Source organism: Elgaria multicarinata, chromosome 4 (assembly GCF_023053635.1).
Source record: "Elgaria multicarinata webbii isolate HBS135686 ecotype San Diego chromosome 4, rElgMul1.1.pri, whole genome shotgun sequence".
Lineage (NCBI taxonomy): Eukaryota > Metazoa > Chordata > Lepidosauria > Squamata > Anguidae > Elgaria > Elgaria multicarinata.
In genome coordinates this window covers 98,351,429-98,365,527 of record NC_086174.1, presented here as the reverse complement: position 1 = coordinate 98,365,527, position 14,099 = coordinate 98,351,429, and the positions used below count along the sequence as shown (strand labels likewise).

Below are 14,099 nucleotides of genomic sequence, written 5' to 3'. Positions count from 1 at the left end.
GGTTACCAAAGTTCAATAATATAAAATGGCCGAAGGTATTACATTTTCTCAATAAATGACGTAAACATAAAAAAATGTCTTCCTTGTAAAATAACATGGAATAGAATATTTGCAGCAGGTATATCTCAGCATCTCACCTACTATTAGCCCAGCATATCTGCAGCATGCTGTGCCACCATTGGGAAGAACCATGTTAAGAAACTGAACTATAGCTCCCAGGCCCTTGGGCCACTGGAAGCTGAGCGCTTCATGGAACTCACGCTCCCAAGTCTCCAGGGAGACCGTGCTGGCTGTACTTCTCCTGAAGCACACCCTGCCAACTGATCCACCAAATGGCACTAATGCTGACTTGTCTGCTCTCTTGGCCAGCTCTGCCCTGCCTGCAACTGCAGCCAGAAGCAAACTTGGACAACAGTGGAGGAAAGGGGGAAGGAGGGTAGACAGAAAGGAACATAGATTTTAAAATATTTTTTTAAAAAAGCCAAGATCATTTTAAAGATTTTTTTAATAATGAAGCCCATTCCACATATGCATAACTACACACACACACACACACACACACACACACACACACACTTTAAAACCATGCTCATTATCAATGTGATATTATGAGCCCTGGAAGAGTAAGGTTTACATATTTCAAAAAAAAAATTAAAATGTGCTACAGATTCAAAGAGTGCTGTCCAAACTGAGCCAGCTACGACAGATTCTCCCAGAGGACTGTGAGATTTGTCTTAGGAATATTTGAAATAATGCACAGAACCACCATTTTGCTACATCCATACCTTGTCCTTTGTTAATGAATGTTTTCTAGATCGTTTTGATTGTTGATTATTCAGGGCAGTAATAGAACAGCTGTATTGATCAAGATCTGCTTCTTGTATATGTTTACTTTTACTTGTCCTTCCAAAAGGAACAGGTTTTGAGATCTGGAAAATAAGTGTAGTTTTCAAGGTACAATATACTGTGTCTATACATTTCTATATAATGAATCCTTCCTCCCATCCACTCTAAACTGGGCTGTGTTGGTTTATATTAAGGGAGGGCAACTTGTCGCTATCCAGATTTTTTTGGCCTACAGTTCCCATCAGGCCTAGCCAGCATAGCTAATAGTGGGGAATAATGGGAGTTGTAAGGCAAGACGTTTGGAGGGACACAAGTTGCCCACCCCTGAGCTAAAGAATGCATTTAAAATTGTTCTCTTCACATTATAAAAAAATGATAAATATATCTGTGTATACATATATCTACCAGATATCATCCAATCCAAATCTGTCCAGTGGCCACTAGCCTATGGGACAATCATGGTGGTGAAAAGCAGGACAACCTCAGCTCTACAGGTTATACTCAGGCATCTGACAATGCTCGAGATGTACAGAATATCAACAGAAGTTGATTTGGATTTAGGTTATTTCCAATGTCAGGAAGCTGTTCAGATCTCTAGCTAGCTGGGGACCTGTATCTATTAGAAATAGCTCTACTATCATGTTTGTCTAAAGTACCACAACATCAATATCATGCACTTCCCAATAAAACTGATTGTTAAATTACCCGATAATCTGAACAAAGTATATATTCAAAGGCCAACATAATATCTGAGTACTTCCACTAATTTCTTTAGCTCATTTAGCATAGGAAACCTGTTGCCCTCCAGATGTTGTTGGGCTCCAACTCCCATGAATCCCAGCCAGCTTGGGAGTTGTAGACCACAAACATTTGTAGGCCACAGATTCCCCACCTCTGCTTTAAGATGGAACAGATGTGGATGAACATTTCCCCCCCCCCCTTTTCCAACATGGAACAATGTCAGGATGCTGAAACTTGAATCTATGAGAATGATGCCTCTCTCAGTAATGCAGTTCAGCTACACCGTACAAGTTTACTGTGGTTAACTGCTTTCTACCAGAGAATCACTGAGAACTATTTGCCAAGCATGGCAACAAGTCAGTACAGTGGTCAAGTGAAGGCAGTTTTAACCGTACTGATAGATAGATTTAAGGCAGGCAATGGGTTGCTTGCCAATGGGTCCCAGATACAATCTCGTGGTCAACTGCTCCAAAGATCAGTTCAGTGAAAGTTCTGTGATCCTCAAACACAGCAAATTCATGAAGTAAAACTAGCAATTGTGGCTATTAATTAAATATGTTGTTGCTTACCCTCTCTTCGATTATAGGGAGTGAAAGATCAATGAAAGGTTCCTTTACTGTGGAAATCTTAGAAAGGAATAAAAAAAATCAAGTGGAATATTCAGCTTTTTTGGATCCCATAATATATTGAAAGTAGTATCCAGTTAATTAAAGTATAGAACACATTTTAAGCTTTTTCTTTATACAACCAAGAACTTCACGAAAATATTGTTTTAGCAATGGAGCAACTGTGATTTCATTTTTTTAATTTAAAAACAAACAAACAGTGAAACAGAAGTATGAATACTATGCATGGATTGATTGATTGATTTTTGGCTTGAGAACTAATTGTCAGGCATTTGGAACATTTTCTCTGTGTATTAAAAATAGTCAGACACTTAAGATTGTACACAATGGGTTTTATCCAATGTTAGTCTAGCTTAAGTCCCTTTCATTTCAATTGTTCCATTCTCAGTAGGACTGACATTGAATACAACCCTTAATTTAAACATATAAATCTACATATATTTGTTTATTGGATCCTCCTCCTCCAACCCACCAGCATCTGTCTAGGCCTCACCAACACAAAATCTCTGGCTATGGGACTATGTTAATAAGAGAACTTCAACTATTGGGAGGTATAGATGTGTAATAAATAAATAAATAAATAAATAAGCAAGCAAGCAAACATGGAAGGTGGAATGAAATGTTCATGTTTCTAGGTCAGACTCAAACATTAAAGTGTGAAGGTGGGCATTGTTTCTTTCAAAGAGATTTGAGTTTGGGGAAGCTCTGATAAATTATTTCCAGATACTGAGGGTCAGGGTGAGGGGCGGGGGCGGGGGGGAATCAAAATCAAAAGTCCAGCTACAGCTGTGCAAGTGTGGTGACTGCCAGCAGGATTCTAGAATTGTTGCCCATGGACAGGGACTCTGCATGTCCAAAATGCAAGCCAAATTCTGCAGTTCAGGGCACCGGCTTCCAGTAACTAGTCCCTGCCAGTGCTGGCAAGGGTCTCTGAGCTGGAAACTTGCTTACCAGGACTGTAGCTAGCAAATGCCTGACACCAGCACGAACAGGATTAAAAGGATGAGGCCATAATGAAACAAAATAAACTGCTAATCTTTCTGGCACCCCCAATCCTAGCCATATGCATGGATCAAGCTGTTTGGAAGACTCTGGCTTAATGACATGTTCTGCAACATTTTGTTGATGAAGTATTCAATGCACATCAGACTCAGTCATTTCAAGTATAATAAGTCTTAGGATGCATTTTATTATTTATTATTTATTTTTAATTACATTTCTATACCGCCCAATAGCCGGAGCATTTGCCACAGTTGTTGTCCTAGGAGATATCCTGGGAACAATGGTGCAGTAGTTTACTCAGTCGTTGCAGGAAGGTTAAACTCCCATTAAGAACAATTCATTTTCCAGTGATGTTTCAACATTTCAAGGAAAGTTGCCCAATTCTGTGGGAGTAGACCTGGCTCTGGTCTTGTCATTGTGTGTAGCAGGCTAGCAGCCTCCTATGCCAACAGTCATAGTCATGACTATCCTGCCTCGACATGGCAGACTGGAGTGCACGTTCACAAATAATTCTTATACTGCTCTTCGATGGTGCAGCATAAGAATATTCCAAAAAGAGGCAGAGGGGCAATGATCAAAATTCTCCCTCATCATGCTGGAAAGGAACTTGGTTGTGTGAACAAGTTTGCAGGTTAGGGACAAAAGCTATAGAAAGGGGGAAGTTCTTCATTGGTATCAAATGATGTATTTAAAATTGATATTATACATAAAACATGAGGCCTACTCAAAATTGTAATTAAGTATCTACACTGGGAATATAACATATATCTAAAACACTGTATCATCCAATTGATGCCACTCCACTGATGGAAGGCTCTTTGATCCATCAGAGGCATCCATCATATTCCTCCTCTTCCTGAGCCCCTTTCAAATCTGTTCCAGAGGATTGGGGGGATACTTTGGAACTGCATTGGAGATGGTGCTGCCTCCCTCCCTCCCATTCTGCTGACAGAAGCCTCCACAGGATCAAGGAGCCTTCAGTCAGCAGGGGATCACCAATTGGATACAACCCAAAATATGCAGCAAGGGGGAATGTGCTGGCTGGTAAACTAGGGAGGCCATTCAACAGAGCTATCTATCTATCTATCTATCTATCTATCCATCCATCCATCCATCTATCACCCAAAGCCAGAGTCAGAGGCCAACATAATTGGACAATGACAGAGGCCTATGGCCAATCCTAGAGCCGCTTGGCCCTGTTGCTACCTATTCATCTGCCCACTTCAAATAAGAAAAAAAATGAGGGGAGCAAGTAGAAGGAACAGTAACCAGTGCATGCCTCGTCCCCCTTCCTTGTCCACTCCCTGGGAAGTGATGTAAATAGGCCAGAGGCAGTAGCTACGGTCAGTCCACTTAGTGAGAAGGGCCTACTCAGAGCACCTTACTCAAGGACCCGGAAAGCCAAGAACCAGCACTGCCATCACCATATCAGCTTTTGAAATATGGCCTGATATGGTAAACCTACATACACTCATGAATCTTTCAAAGGAAACTTTGCTCCCCACTCCTGCTCTTTACATATTGGAGCTTGGCAGAGCTAGTAACCTTAGTTCCAAGTTATACAAGGAGGAACTAGACAAGCAACTAGGAAGAGCACACACAAAAAGATCTGTCAATCTTTGTAGATAATGTGTCAAAGCTTCAACAGGATTGATGAGAATAACATTTATTTAAGCAAGGAAGCAGCAGAATGGAAGTAAGGGACAACTGGGATGATAAGCTATGTTTAATGCACCAGTTTCCAAATTTTAAGTAAGTTTTTAATCTATACTTTCTTACAGTGTCAGGATACAGATCTCTAGTCTAAAACCATCCAGGTCAAGTATTTTGTTCTTTTGTATTCAATTCCCTACTATGTAACAGGAGCGGGGCGGGGCAGGGAGGAATATACACTTTGAAATAATCTGTTTTCCTATATTTCCCTATAAAGGCAAGAATGAAAGACAGTTCTGATTTTAACGCAAAACACAATACATTCAAAGCATTAAGTGATCATTTTTTAAAAAAAATCCAGAATACCTACGTTTTCACATTCCTCACACATGATAGTGCTAGTCAATTCACCAACAAAGATCCTATCTATGAAGTTCATCTTCACACCTTCTTTTCCATAGGCTGAAAAAACATTGCCTTTTTTAAAATGTGGAAACACATATATCCATTCTAAATATAACACAATTCATTCTAGGATTTCCCCCCTGAAAACATTCAGTCTATTGTAGGTGAAAATCTGTTATACTATCAGTAAATAATGAAGTTATAGTTTGCATTCACCAGTGCTTAGTAAAATTATTGAGAGTTATTCATGGATGAAGTCATTTTTATTTCTGTTTCTGCTAGTTAGGTAAGGTATATCTGTCAAAACATGAGAGTAAATTACATAATATGAATACATCTCCATTTACCCTTAATACAATGGATATTTTAGTATGTGATACAACACATCAACAGCACTACTGTACTCCCTCCGCCCCCAAAGTACTGTACTCCCCTCAATCCTCCCATCCTTAACTGCTCTAGAAATATCACAAGACTATTCCAGGAAAAAAAAGTTCTGGATTTCAGTATCCCAATCTTAAGATTTTTTAGTAATCTATATGTATAAATCGCTACAGCTGAGCTATAAGAACTTTGTGTTGTGTTGCAATACAATAAACACAGCTGATCCAGCTGGCATTGAAACATATCACTGCCAAAGCAGCCGAACCGATTCGGGCTGATTCAGCCCAACGGCCAGTCATTGCACCCTGCCTGCTCGGCTGCAGGACTTCCCTGGCCTCCTCTCTGGACTGCCGTAGATTTAGAAATTTAGTGTAGAGGAGGCCGAGTGTCTCACCAGCACGAGCAGAGGCCTCAGGTAAGCCCCACAAGTCGGTGGATGGGTGGGCAGCAGCTGGGAGTGAACGGGGGCAGGGAGTGACTGGGAGTGGGGAGTCCAATGGATTCCCAGTCAGCCTCACGCCCAGCTTTCCCAGGCATCCACGGGTGCACAGAAAAGCACAGCCACCGGCTCTGTGTGTACAAAGACATTTATAATACTGAGCAATAAAATAATACTGCGCAGATGCTCTCTGTGCAAGTCAAGCTAGTTTTTAATAAACTGACAAATACAAGTGTTTTAAATGATAAAGCTAATGCAGTCTTCCTCAACCTGGTGCCCTCCATCATCCCTAGCCAGAAAAGATATTTTACTATACATACTTTGATCTTCAACTCATGCAGTTAGTTTCATCTGAACTTGTTTCAAAGTAAATGAATTTAAGGCAGATATGGACAAGGTTTGGTTCTTCAGATGTTTTGTCCTAAAACTTCCATCATCTCTCAACCATTGGCTATGCTAGCAGTGGCTGATGGGAGTTGTAGGTCAAAACAACTGGAGGGCTACAGGTTGCCCACACCCCTGGTTTAAGGTTACAGCCTTATAGCTCTGCCCTACAGGTCATATATTGTATATTTATTATGTACAAGATTTCATCGACAAACCATAAAAAAGGAGACTGCAAAAAAGGAAGGGGCAGTTACTAAAGACTGTAGCTATAGTAAACTTCCTTCTACTCCCTCCCCTTCTACATTTTCAGCTCTCAAAACCAGGCAGAGGTTGTGGCACTCACAGTACAATCCTATACATGCCTACTTAGAAGTAAGCCCCATCAAATTCAATGAGACTTACTTCCAGAACAGTGTGTATCAGACTGCAGCCTTGGTTGATTTCTTGCTAACTCCTCTGACCCTCTCCATTTTCGGTCTGGTACTTCAGCATCTAATTTAATTATTTTGGTCTGGATCCAGATTTAACCAAGGAGGGTATCTAATGGGGTGGGCTGTGGTGTGGGAAAAAGGGGAAGAAATCCCTGAAAATCAGGTGAAAATTTGTGAGCTGATTTTCAGGTTCCCTCCCTTCCTCCATTCACTGCCTACCCAATTAACAGGGTCCCCCAACTCTGTGTAGCATTTTCATGGGTCTGGAGGAGCTGTCATGGGGAGGAGGAAGCAGGCAAGCCCACTTTTACCACCCCTGTTGAACATACCTAAATCTGGGTCCAAGTCAATATGTACAGTCAATATGCAGGATTCCCCTCACACATCTAAAGTCCTAGAATGTCCATTTTTACACAGGACTACTAGAGCCATGAGCAAACCTAGCTGATCAAGATATTGTTGCATAATCAATGGAGTGTTTTTGCATGTGCACTAGATGGCACCAGAATAATAGGCACAAGCCCTGTAAAAAGCAAACACCACAAACTTCAGGACTTTAGAACTCAATGGGATTCAATTTGAAAGGGAATTAAAAATTCATGAATATACCATTTCATAAAGACAATTCATTTGCACAATCAAAATTAAATCAGGCTCTATGCAAATAATGTGGAAGAGCTTTGCTGAAGGACAGCATACCTTTGACTTTTCTTTTTGTCTCCTCATCAGCCGTTTTGGGGGTTGGATTGTTGAATGCTTTTAAGATTGCAGCCTGTATGTGCTGCAACATAAATATTGGGCAGTGTTTTACTTTACAGAAGTTCATAGAAGTCCCTTAAAAATATATGAGATAGCAGCAGATGTTGACAGGCAAGGAGACTGCTTGATAGCACTGTTTAAAACACAACCTCATATAGTTACTGACAGCATGTAAAGTGTAACTTTCATCATTAACATTAAAGGTCTCCTCCTGTTACTCTTAATTTAAAGAGATCTATGCTTTATTTTACGTATTTGAAATATTTTAGATTACCTTCAAAAGCAAAAAACTTTCTCAAAGTTGTTTAGAAAATCAAAACATAGAAGAGTAAATATATAATACAATTAACTAAAACAACAGCATTCCAGTACAAATAAAAAATGAAAATATTTTTGAAACCTGTAAACCAATTACAAGATTGTTGAATGGCTATCTTTTTTCTTCCCCAAAACATCTGGAGAAACCTTGAAATGCTATGTAGATGAAGAAAATGAAAATCCTAATTTAATGTTTTAAAGCATACTGCTGTGTTTACCAAGTCTTGAAATACATTGTTGCCAGCTTTCTAACATAAAGGGCAGTGACCTGAGTAATTAAGATTAGCGAGGTATCTTTGTGATGGGGCATCTGTTACAAAGTTTTAGACTATGTGACTTGCTGGTGTGATGTAGTGGCTAAGACTGTGAACCAAAAAATCCCCAATTCAAAAGTCATTGCAGCCTAAGCAGGCCAAACTAGATGAGAAGTTTAAATATATTAATATATTTAACAGGTTTAGTGGAGGTGGGGAGGGAAGGGGAGGGCTAATCAAGACTGTGGGGAATTGGGGGCATTAACCTTTCACCTCACTGCAATCCTTATGGAGATCTTCCATCCACCAACACCAGCTGCTATTAGCCCTGATGCCAACGGAAATTTCCCTGTTGGAACTAATATAGCTGTTTCAATGGGTGATGATTTCCATTGGGCCTGGGTTTGTGTGTCGGGTGTGGGGGGAGTTAATACCCCCTCCCCATGTGACATGGTACCAATCCTGAAACCTATTAAGGAAATTGTGTGAAATGCACACTCACATCACATCTAGTTTGTTAATTGCATGAGTGTAAATAACAAAATAAGAGTAGAGTGGCCCTATTTGGTTATTTTCACTCATGCAATTAACAATTGTTTAAGGGGGAGAGAATAGGGCTGCACCCTCTGGTTCTGCCCCATGTTCTAACTGGCTCAGTTTCCCCCCCCTCCCTATTCCCTCCCTATTTCCCCCCCCTCCCTGTATGCATGTACAAGTCCTCCCATGATGTAGAACACTGCACAATAAGAGGAATTACTGGAGAGAGCTTGTCTTTCAGCCTTATCCACCAATTTGCAATGTAGGGACATTGACTAAGGCCTACCATACAAGGCTATCAAGGATTACTGAGATAATGCATGCAAAGTTGTTTGAACACTCTACATTATTAAAGTTCATGTGATCTGAAATCCATTTTTCAAACATATTGATTCATCCATGCATGGTGCAATGTGTACATTTTGCCAAATTTAATTCCCTCTTTCCTGGCAGGGCTTAACATGGAAGGATTACTACTTGAGCAGAGCATACATGGAGGCTGTTGATGAGGGGAAGTAAATAGGGTAAAGAACAGATGTACACATCAAAGAAGGAAAACAAAATTTAAGACAGAAAGTGAACAAGACGAGAGACCTTTTCTGAAGGATAGAATACGTCACTTTAGCTTTATTGACAGATGTAATCACTACAAAGCCAAAACGGCATAAGTGAATTATGGAAGATGGGCTGGAATTCAGTGTGTTCGTTCTGGCCCCTCTTATTTTGGTTTGAAATACATTAAATTAATATGGGTATTACCTCATCTTGAATTAATCTTATTGGGAAGCTAATTTTTCAAAGAAACTGGTTAAGAACATTCACTTAAGTTGTAAGAACAGCAAACTGTGAGTTTTAACTTTGCACCTGAAGCTAAAAACTAGAGTTCTAATATGATATATTGATTACTTTTAGATCTCTCCTTTTTTCCTTGAAAGAACCCAAGGCAACTTACATGATCCTCTTCTTCTCCATTTTATCCTCACAAAAACTCTCTGAGGTAGGTTAAGCTGAGAGTCAGTGACTGGCCTAAAGTCTCCTAGTGATTTTCATATCTGAGTGGGGACTAGAACCCAGATCTCCCAAGTTCCAGTCCATCATTCTAACCACAAAACCAAACTGCATAGTGATGTGTGTGTGTGTGGATTGTAAAACTACATCTGAATAATGTTAGTCTTAACATGGGTCAACATAGCATTCAACGAGGACATAGTTAAATAGCACATATTTAGCCAAAGATTTAACAACAGTATGTTTCTTCCTACCATTAATTCAGCTCAGTAGTGATTTATTGCATCTGTCAATACAATATATCAGACAAGGCAAAAAACGCAATCACATTTATAACTTAGAAATGTTTATGAGTGTACCTTCTCCATTTATAATCAGGAATCAAAAGAACTGTGATGAATGCATTTTGAAGTATTAACTCTGCAAGAACGAATATATCAAGTGATGGTTTCTACTTCACGAGTTTCTGACCTGTCTAGTGCCTCAAGCCACTCTTTGTTCATCTTAAATCCAACAATATATTAAAGAGGGCTAATCAATAAATAACTCGGCAAGTTGGATACCATAAATGGGTTGAAGGCCATACGCGACTCCCTTTTTGTTGGGATGAGTGCGTTGAACCATTTATTTAGGTCAAAGGAAGACATAGTCTTTGAAGGGTTTGGGTGTGCTGCTAACAATGGCATCAGACATTAATCAATTAGCAGCAGGGTTCAAATACTTCAAGCCCTGGTGTGAGCCATCTCCAGTGCACAATGCTGGAAATAGCAAACACTCTGCAAGTATTGACTGTTTCCATTTAAAAAAAAAGATTCACTTACATGCATTAATGTAATTCAGAAGGATGCAAAAACAAAACACACACACACACACAGAGTAAGACACAGGAGCATTTCAAGTGCAAAAATGGAATATCAGTATGAGCAAAAAAATTAAAGGCACCTCAGAACTGTCTTACAGGTTACAATAAGCGCAATTAAGTAGCAATAAATACCCCCCGGATGACTTAATTAATACACCTTAAACAAATCTTTCTATTTCTCTTTTAAAGGATCAAAAAGTGGTGGTATCACAATTTTCTAATATGTATTTCAAGTCACACAGAAAATTAAGTGGTTTTCTATAGGGGGAAAGTGTATGTGTGTCAGGGGGAGTGGCTATTTGTCATTTTAGGAAGACCGACTTTAACTTTACACTCAGAATAACTTCATTTAAGAGCAGCATGAATAAAGGGAGGTTAGTGGCTGTAATAATTTTTAAAGGATTCTGGTGGCAGACAGATTGCTGTAGGCTTCCTTCAATAAAAAAAAACACATGGTAGTGACACTCCCTAACAATAGCCCGATTAACAGCTGTGGCGTTCCCAAGACAGACAATGTTGCTCGTGTTTGTTTCAGACTGGCACAACTGTCACTGCTCACAAGATTGACCAGATCCACAAATCTGACATCCTCAGTTTGTCACACCGTCTATAGATCTGAAAGAGGGGGTGCAGGGGTGGAGGGAGCCCAACAGCTTTTACTAGTAATGTCCTTGCTGTGAAGCCTGAGGTGATAAAGCCCCTGTTCATAGTATTACACCATTATGGCAAAACATGGATTAAATGGTTATCAAGGGTGATGTCAACCTTTGCTTCCCATAGATAGAAATGGACTGGGGAAGGACCACTCAGCAGGTTTTTTCTAGTTTGAGTAAGGGTAGAATGCAAAATTATTGGCTTGTGCTAACACACACACACGCACGCATACAGCAAAGCGTAATTGCGTATGCAAATTCTGATTTATTTATTCGAACACAGTATTAGCAAAACGTACTTTAGAATCAAGCATTTTCTTGCTACAGAGTTACAAAACAGCTGAACAAGTGTTTCAGACATTTAATGTCTGAATGCCATTTTTCTCCCTCTTCATAATAATAGAACCCCGGGTTGTCCCACAAAGCTGACTGGTAGGAGATTCAGCACAGATAAAAGGAAGTACTTCTTCACAAAGCCCACAGTTAAACTATGGAATTCACTACCTCAGGATGTAGTGACGGCCACTAATTTGGTTGGCTTTAAAAGGGGGTTAGAAAAATTCCTGGAGGTGAAGGTTATCAATGGCTACTAGCCCTGATAGTTGTGTGCTATCTCCAGTATCAGAAGAGGTAAGCCTATATACACTAGTTGCTGAGAACCTAGGTGGGAGAGTGCTGTTGCACCATGTCCTGCTTCTAGGTTCCTGGTCAACAGCTGGTCAGCCACTATGTGAACAGAGTACTGGACTAGATGGACCCTTGGTCTGATCTGGCAAGGCTCTTCTTATGTTCTTAATGCTGCAAAAAAACTTCATTCATTCATACCCTCTTTTCACAAAGCAGCTTACGAACAATAAAAAGGGTTTGACACAAGCACATAAGAATATACAAAAACAGTACTACCAAAACAGGAAATTAAGCCACGTTTTACACTGCTGAGAGTGGAAAACACATATTAATGTCCTACTCAGGAAAGGCCAGTTTGAATCACCTTTGCCATTTGAATAGTTTTTAACATTTCTTATAGGCCTGCATCATAGGTAAGGAGCAAGCAGCAAGAAGGGGGTTCCATAACTGAGAGGTCACCACTGGGAAAGCCCTGCCACTTGTACTCACCAATCTATCTGTTCTAACTGGCAGGCACAGTGGCATATGGGCATCAAATGAGTGAAGGTAGTTCTTTAGAAAACCTAGTGCCAGACTATTCAAAGTTTTAAAGGTAATAATTAGCACTTTGAAATCAGCCTTCAAACAAATTGTTAGCCAACATACCCAGGTTTTCTGCTCCTACCAGCATTCTGGCTGCTGCATTTTGCACCAATTGGAGTTTCTGAGTTAGCCTCAAAAGCAGCCCAATATGAAGTGCATTACAACAATCCAGAGGGAGGGAGTTACTGTGAGTATGATATAAACAACACCATGCAACATCCAAAGAACTACTCTTTGTTCTGAAAGCAAAACATTGACAGGTAATAATAAATAATGTCTAAAATGTGCACACAACAACTAGTGGATGCCATATTAATAAGAAAAGGATGTAGTACAGATACTTTCTATACTATAAATGGATACTGCTGTTTTATACGGTTGTTTTTATATTTTTGATGGTTTTAAATTTTGTACACTTTTAATATTCACTGTTTTTAACTTTTGTAAACTGCCCAGAGAGCTTTGGCTATGGGGCAGTATATAAATTTAATAAATAAATATAAATAAATAAATAATCACATAGATCCAAAGCTGAACAACTTAGTAACCAGAACATAATCAACCTTGTTTCCAGGAATGATCTGTTAAAAGCAAAACATGTTCTTTTATGGCAAATCCATAAAAGGACTGTATGCATCCCATTTCATTTGTTTATTAACCAGCTTAACCAGTCTTAGAGGAAGACCCAAGGATGAAGCAGGCAACTTCCACATTGACTCATGCCACATAAGATTTGTCTTACTGATAATCTGACAAAGTCAATATCCCTTGGCACTCTGGCAAGTTTTTGCTCCAAGCCTTGTTCATATTTGCACTGTACAAAGACATCTAAGGCCTCGAGCTACAATTCAAGGATTCTGCAAGCCATACACAGAATAAGTAGATAGCCCAGTGAATACCCAGGCATTGCTGAAGCTAAGCAGGTGCGAGCCTGATCAGTGTCTAGATGAAAAACCATGAGAGCCCAATGTAAGGCACTCTCAGAGTTCTACAGAATAAGTGAGATATAAATATAATTAAATATAAACAAAAGGAAGTGTTCTATTCAAGAGACACATTTACTACTATTACATAAGTGTACTACTGAATAGGACCTCGCTGAAGGCAATATTTTAACTTCAGCTATTCCTCCGTCGCCTCCACCATCATATCACTTATCAGAGCATCCACAGCTAACTGTTTCTGCTGCTTCTGTCTCAGGACAGGAAGTGAGAAATGAATTCGTAGGAACATAAGAAGAGTCATGCTGGATCAGAATGAAGGTCATCTAGTGCAGCATTTTTTTCACACAGTGGCCAACCAGCTCCCCACGGGAAACCCAGAAGCAGGATATAAGTGCAACAACATCCTCCCACCCATGTTCTCCAGCAACTAGTGACCACCACCCACAGAAGGTGGCATTTCCTCACCCTCAGCACCTGATGAACTGACCATTGCAACAAATGCTTCAGCTGACAAGAATACCATACAATAAACCACAACTGATCATGCAGAAAAGGGCAAATAATTTTCTTAGTATAAACATAAAATAGTGCAGAGTACGTTTCTTTCTTTTTTCTTTCTTTTTAAAAAAGGGAATTAAGCT

At 39.7% G+C, this 14,099-nt stretch overlaps 1 protein-coding gene across 2 annotated transcripts in view; it reads right to left on the bottom strand.

The window, feature by feature from the left end:
* USP45 (ubiquitin specific peptidase 45) overlaps window positions 1-14,099 on the bottom strand; it is a 70,688-nt gene that overhangs the window by 15,545 nt on the left and 41,044 nt on the right. For both annotated transcript variants that reach the window (XM_063124857.1, XM_063124858.1), the window contains 4 exons: window positions 7,614-7,695; window positions 5,239-5,330; window positions 2,157-2,213; window positions 786-929 (listed from right to left, as the gene is read on the bottom strand). In XM_063124857.1, coding sequence (XP_062980927.1) covers window positions 786-929; window positions 2,157-2,213; window positions 5,239-5,330; window positions 7,614-7,695 — 375 coding nt within the window. The remainder of the gene's footprint in view (window positions 1-785; window positions 930-2,156; window positions 2,214-5,238; window positions 5,331-7,613; window positions 7,696-14,099) is intronic.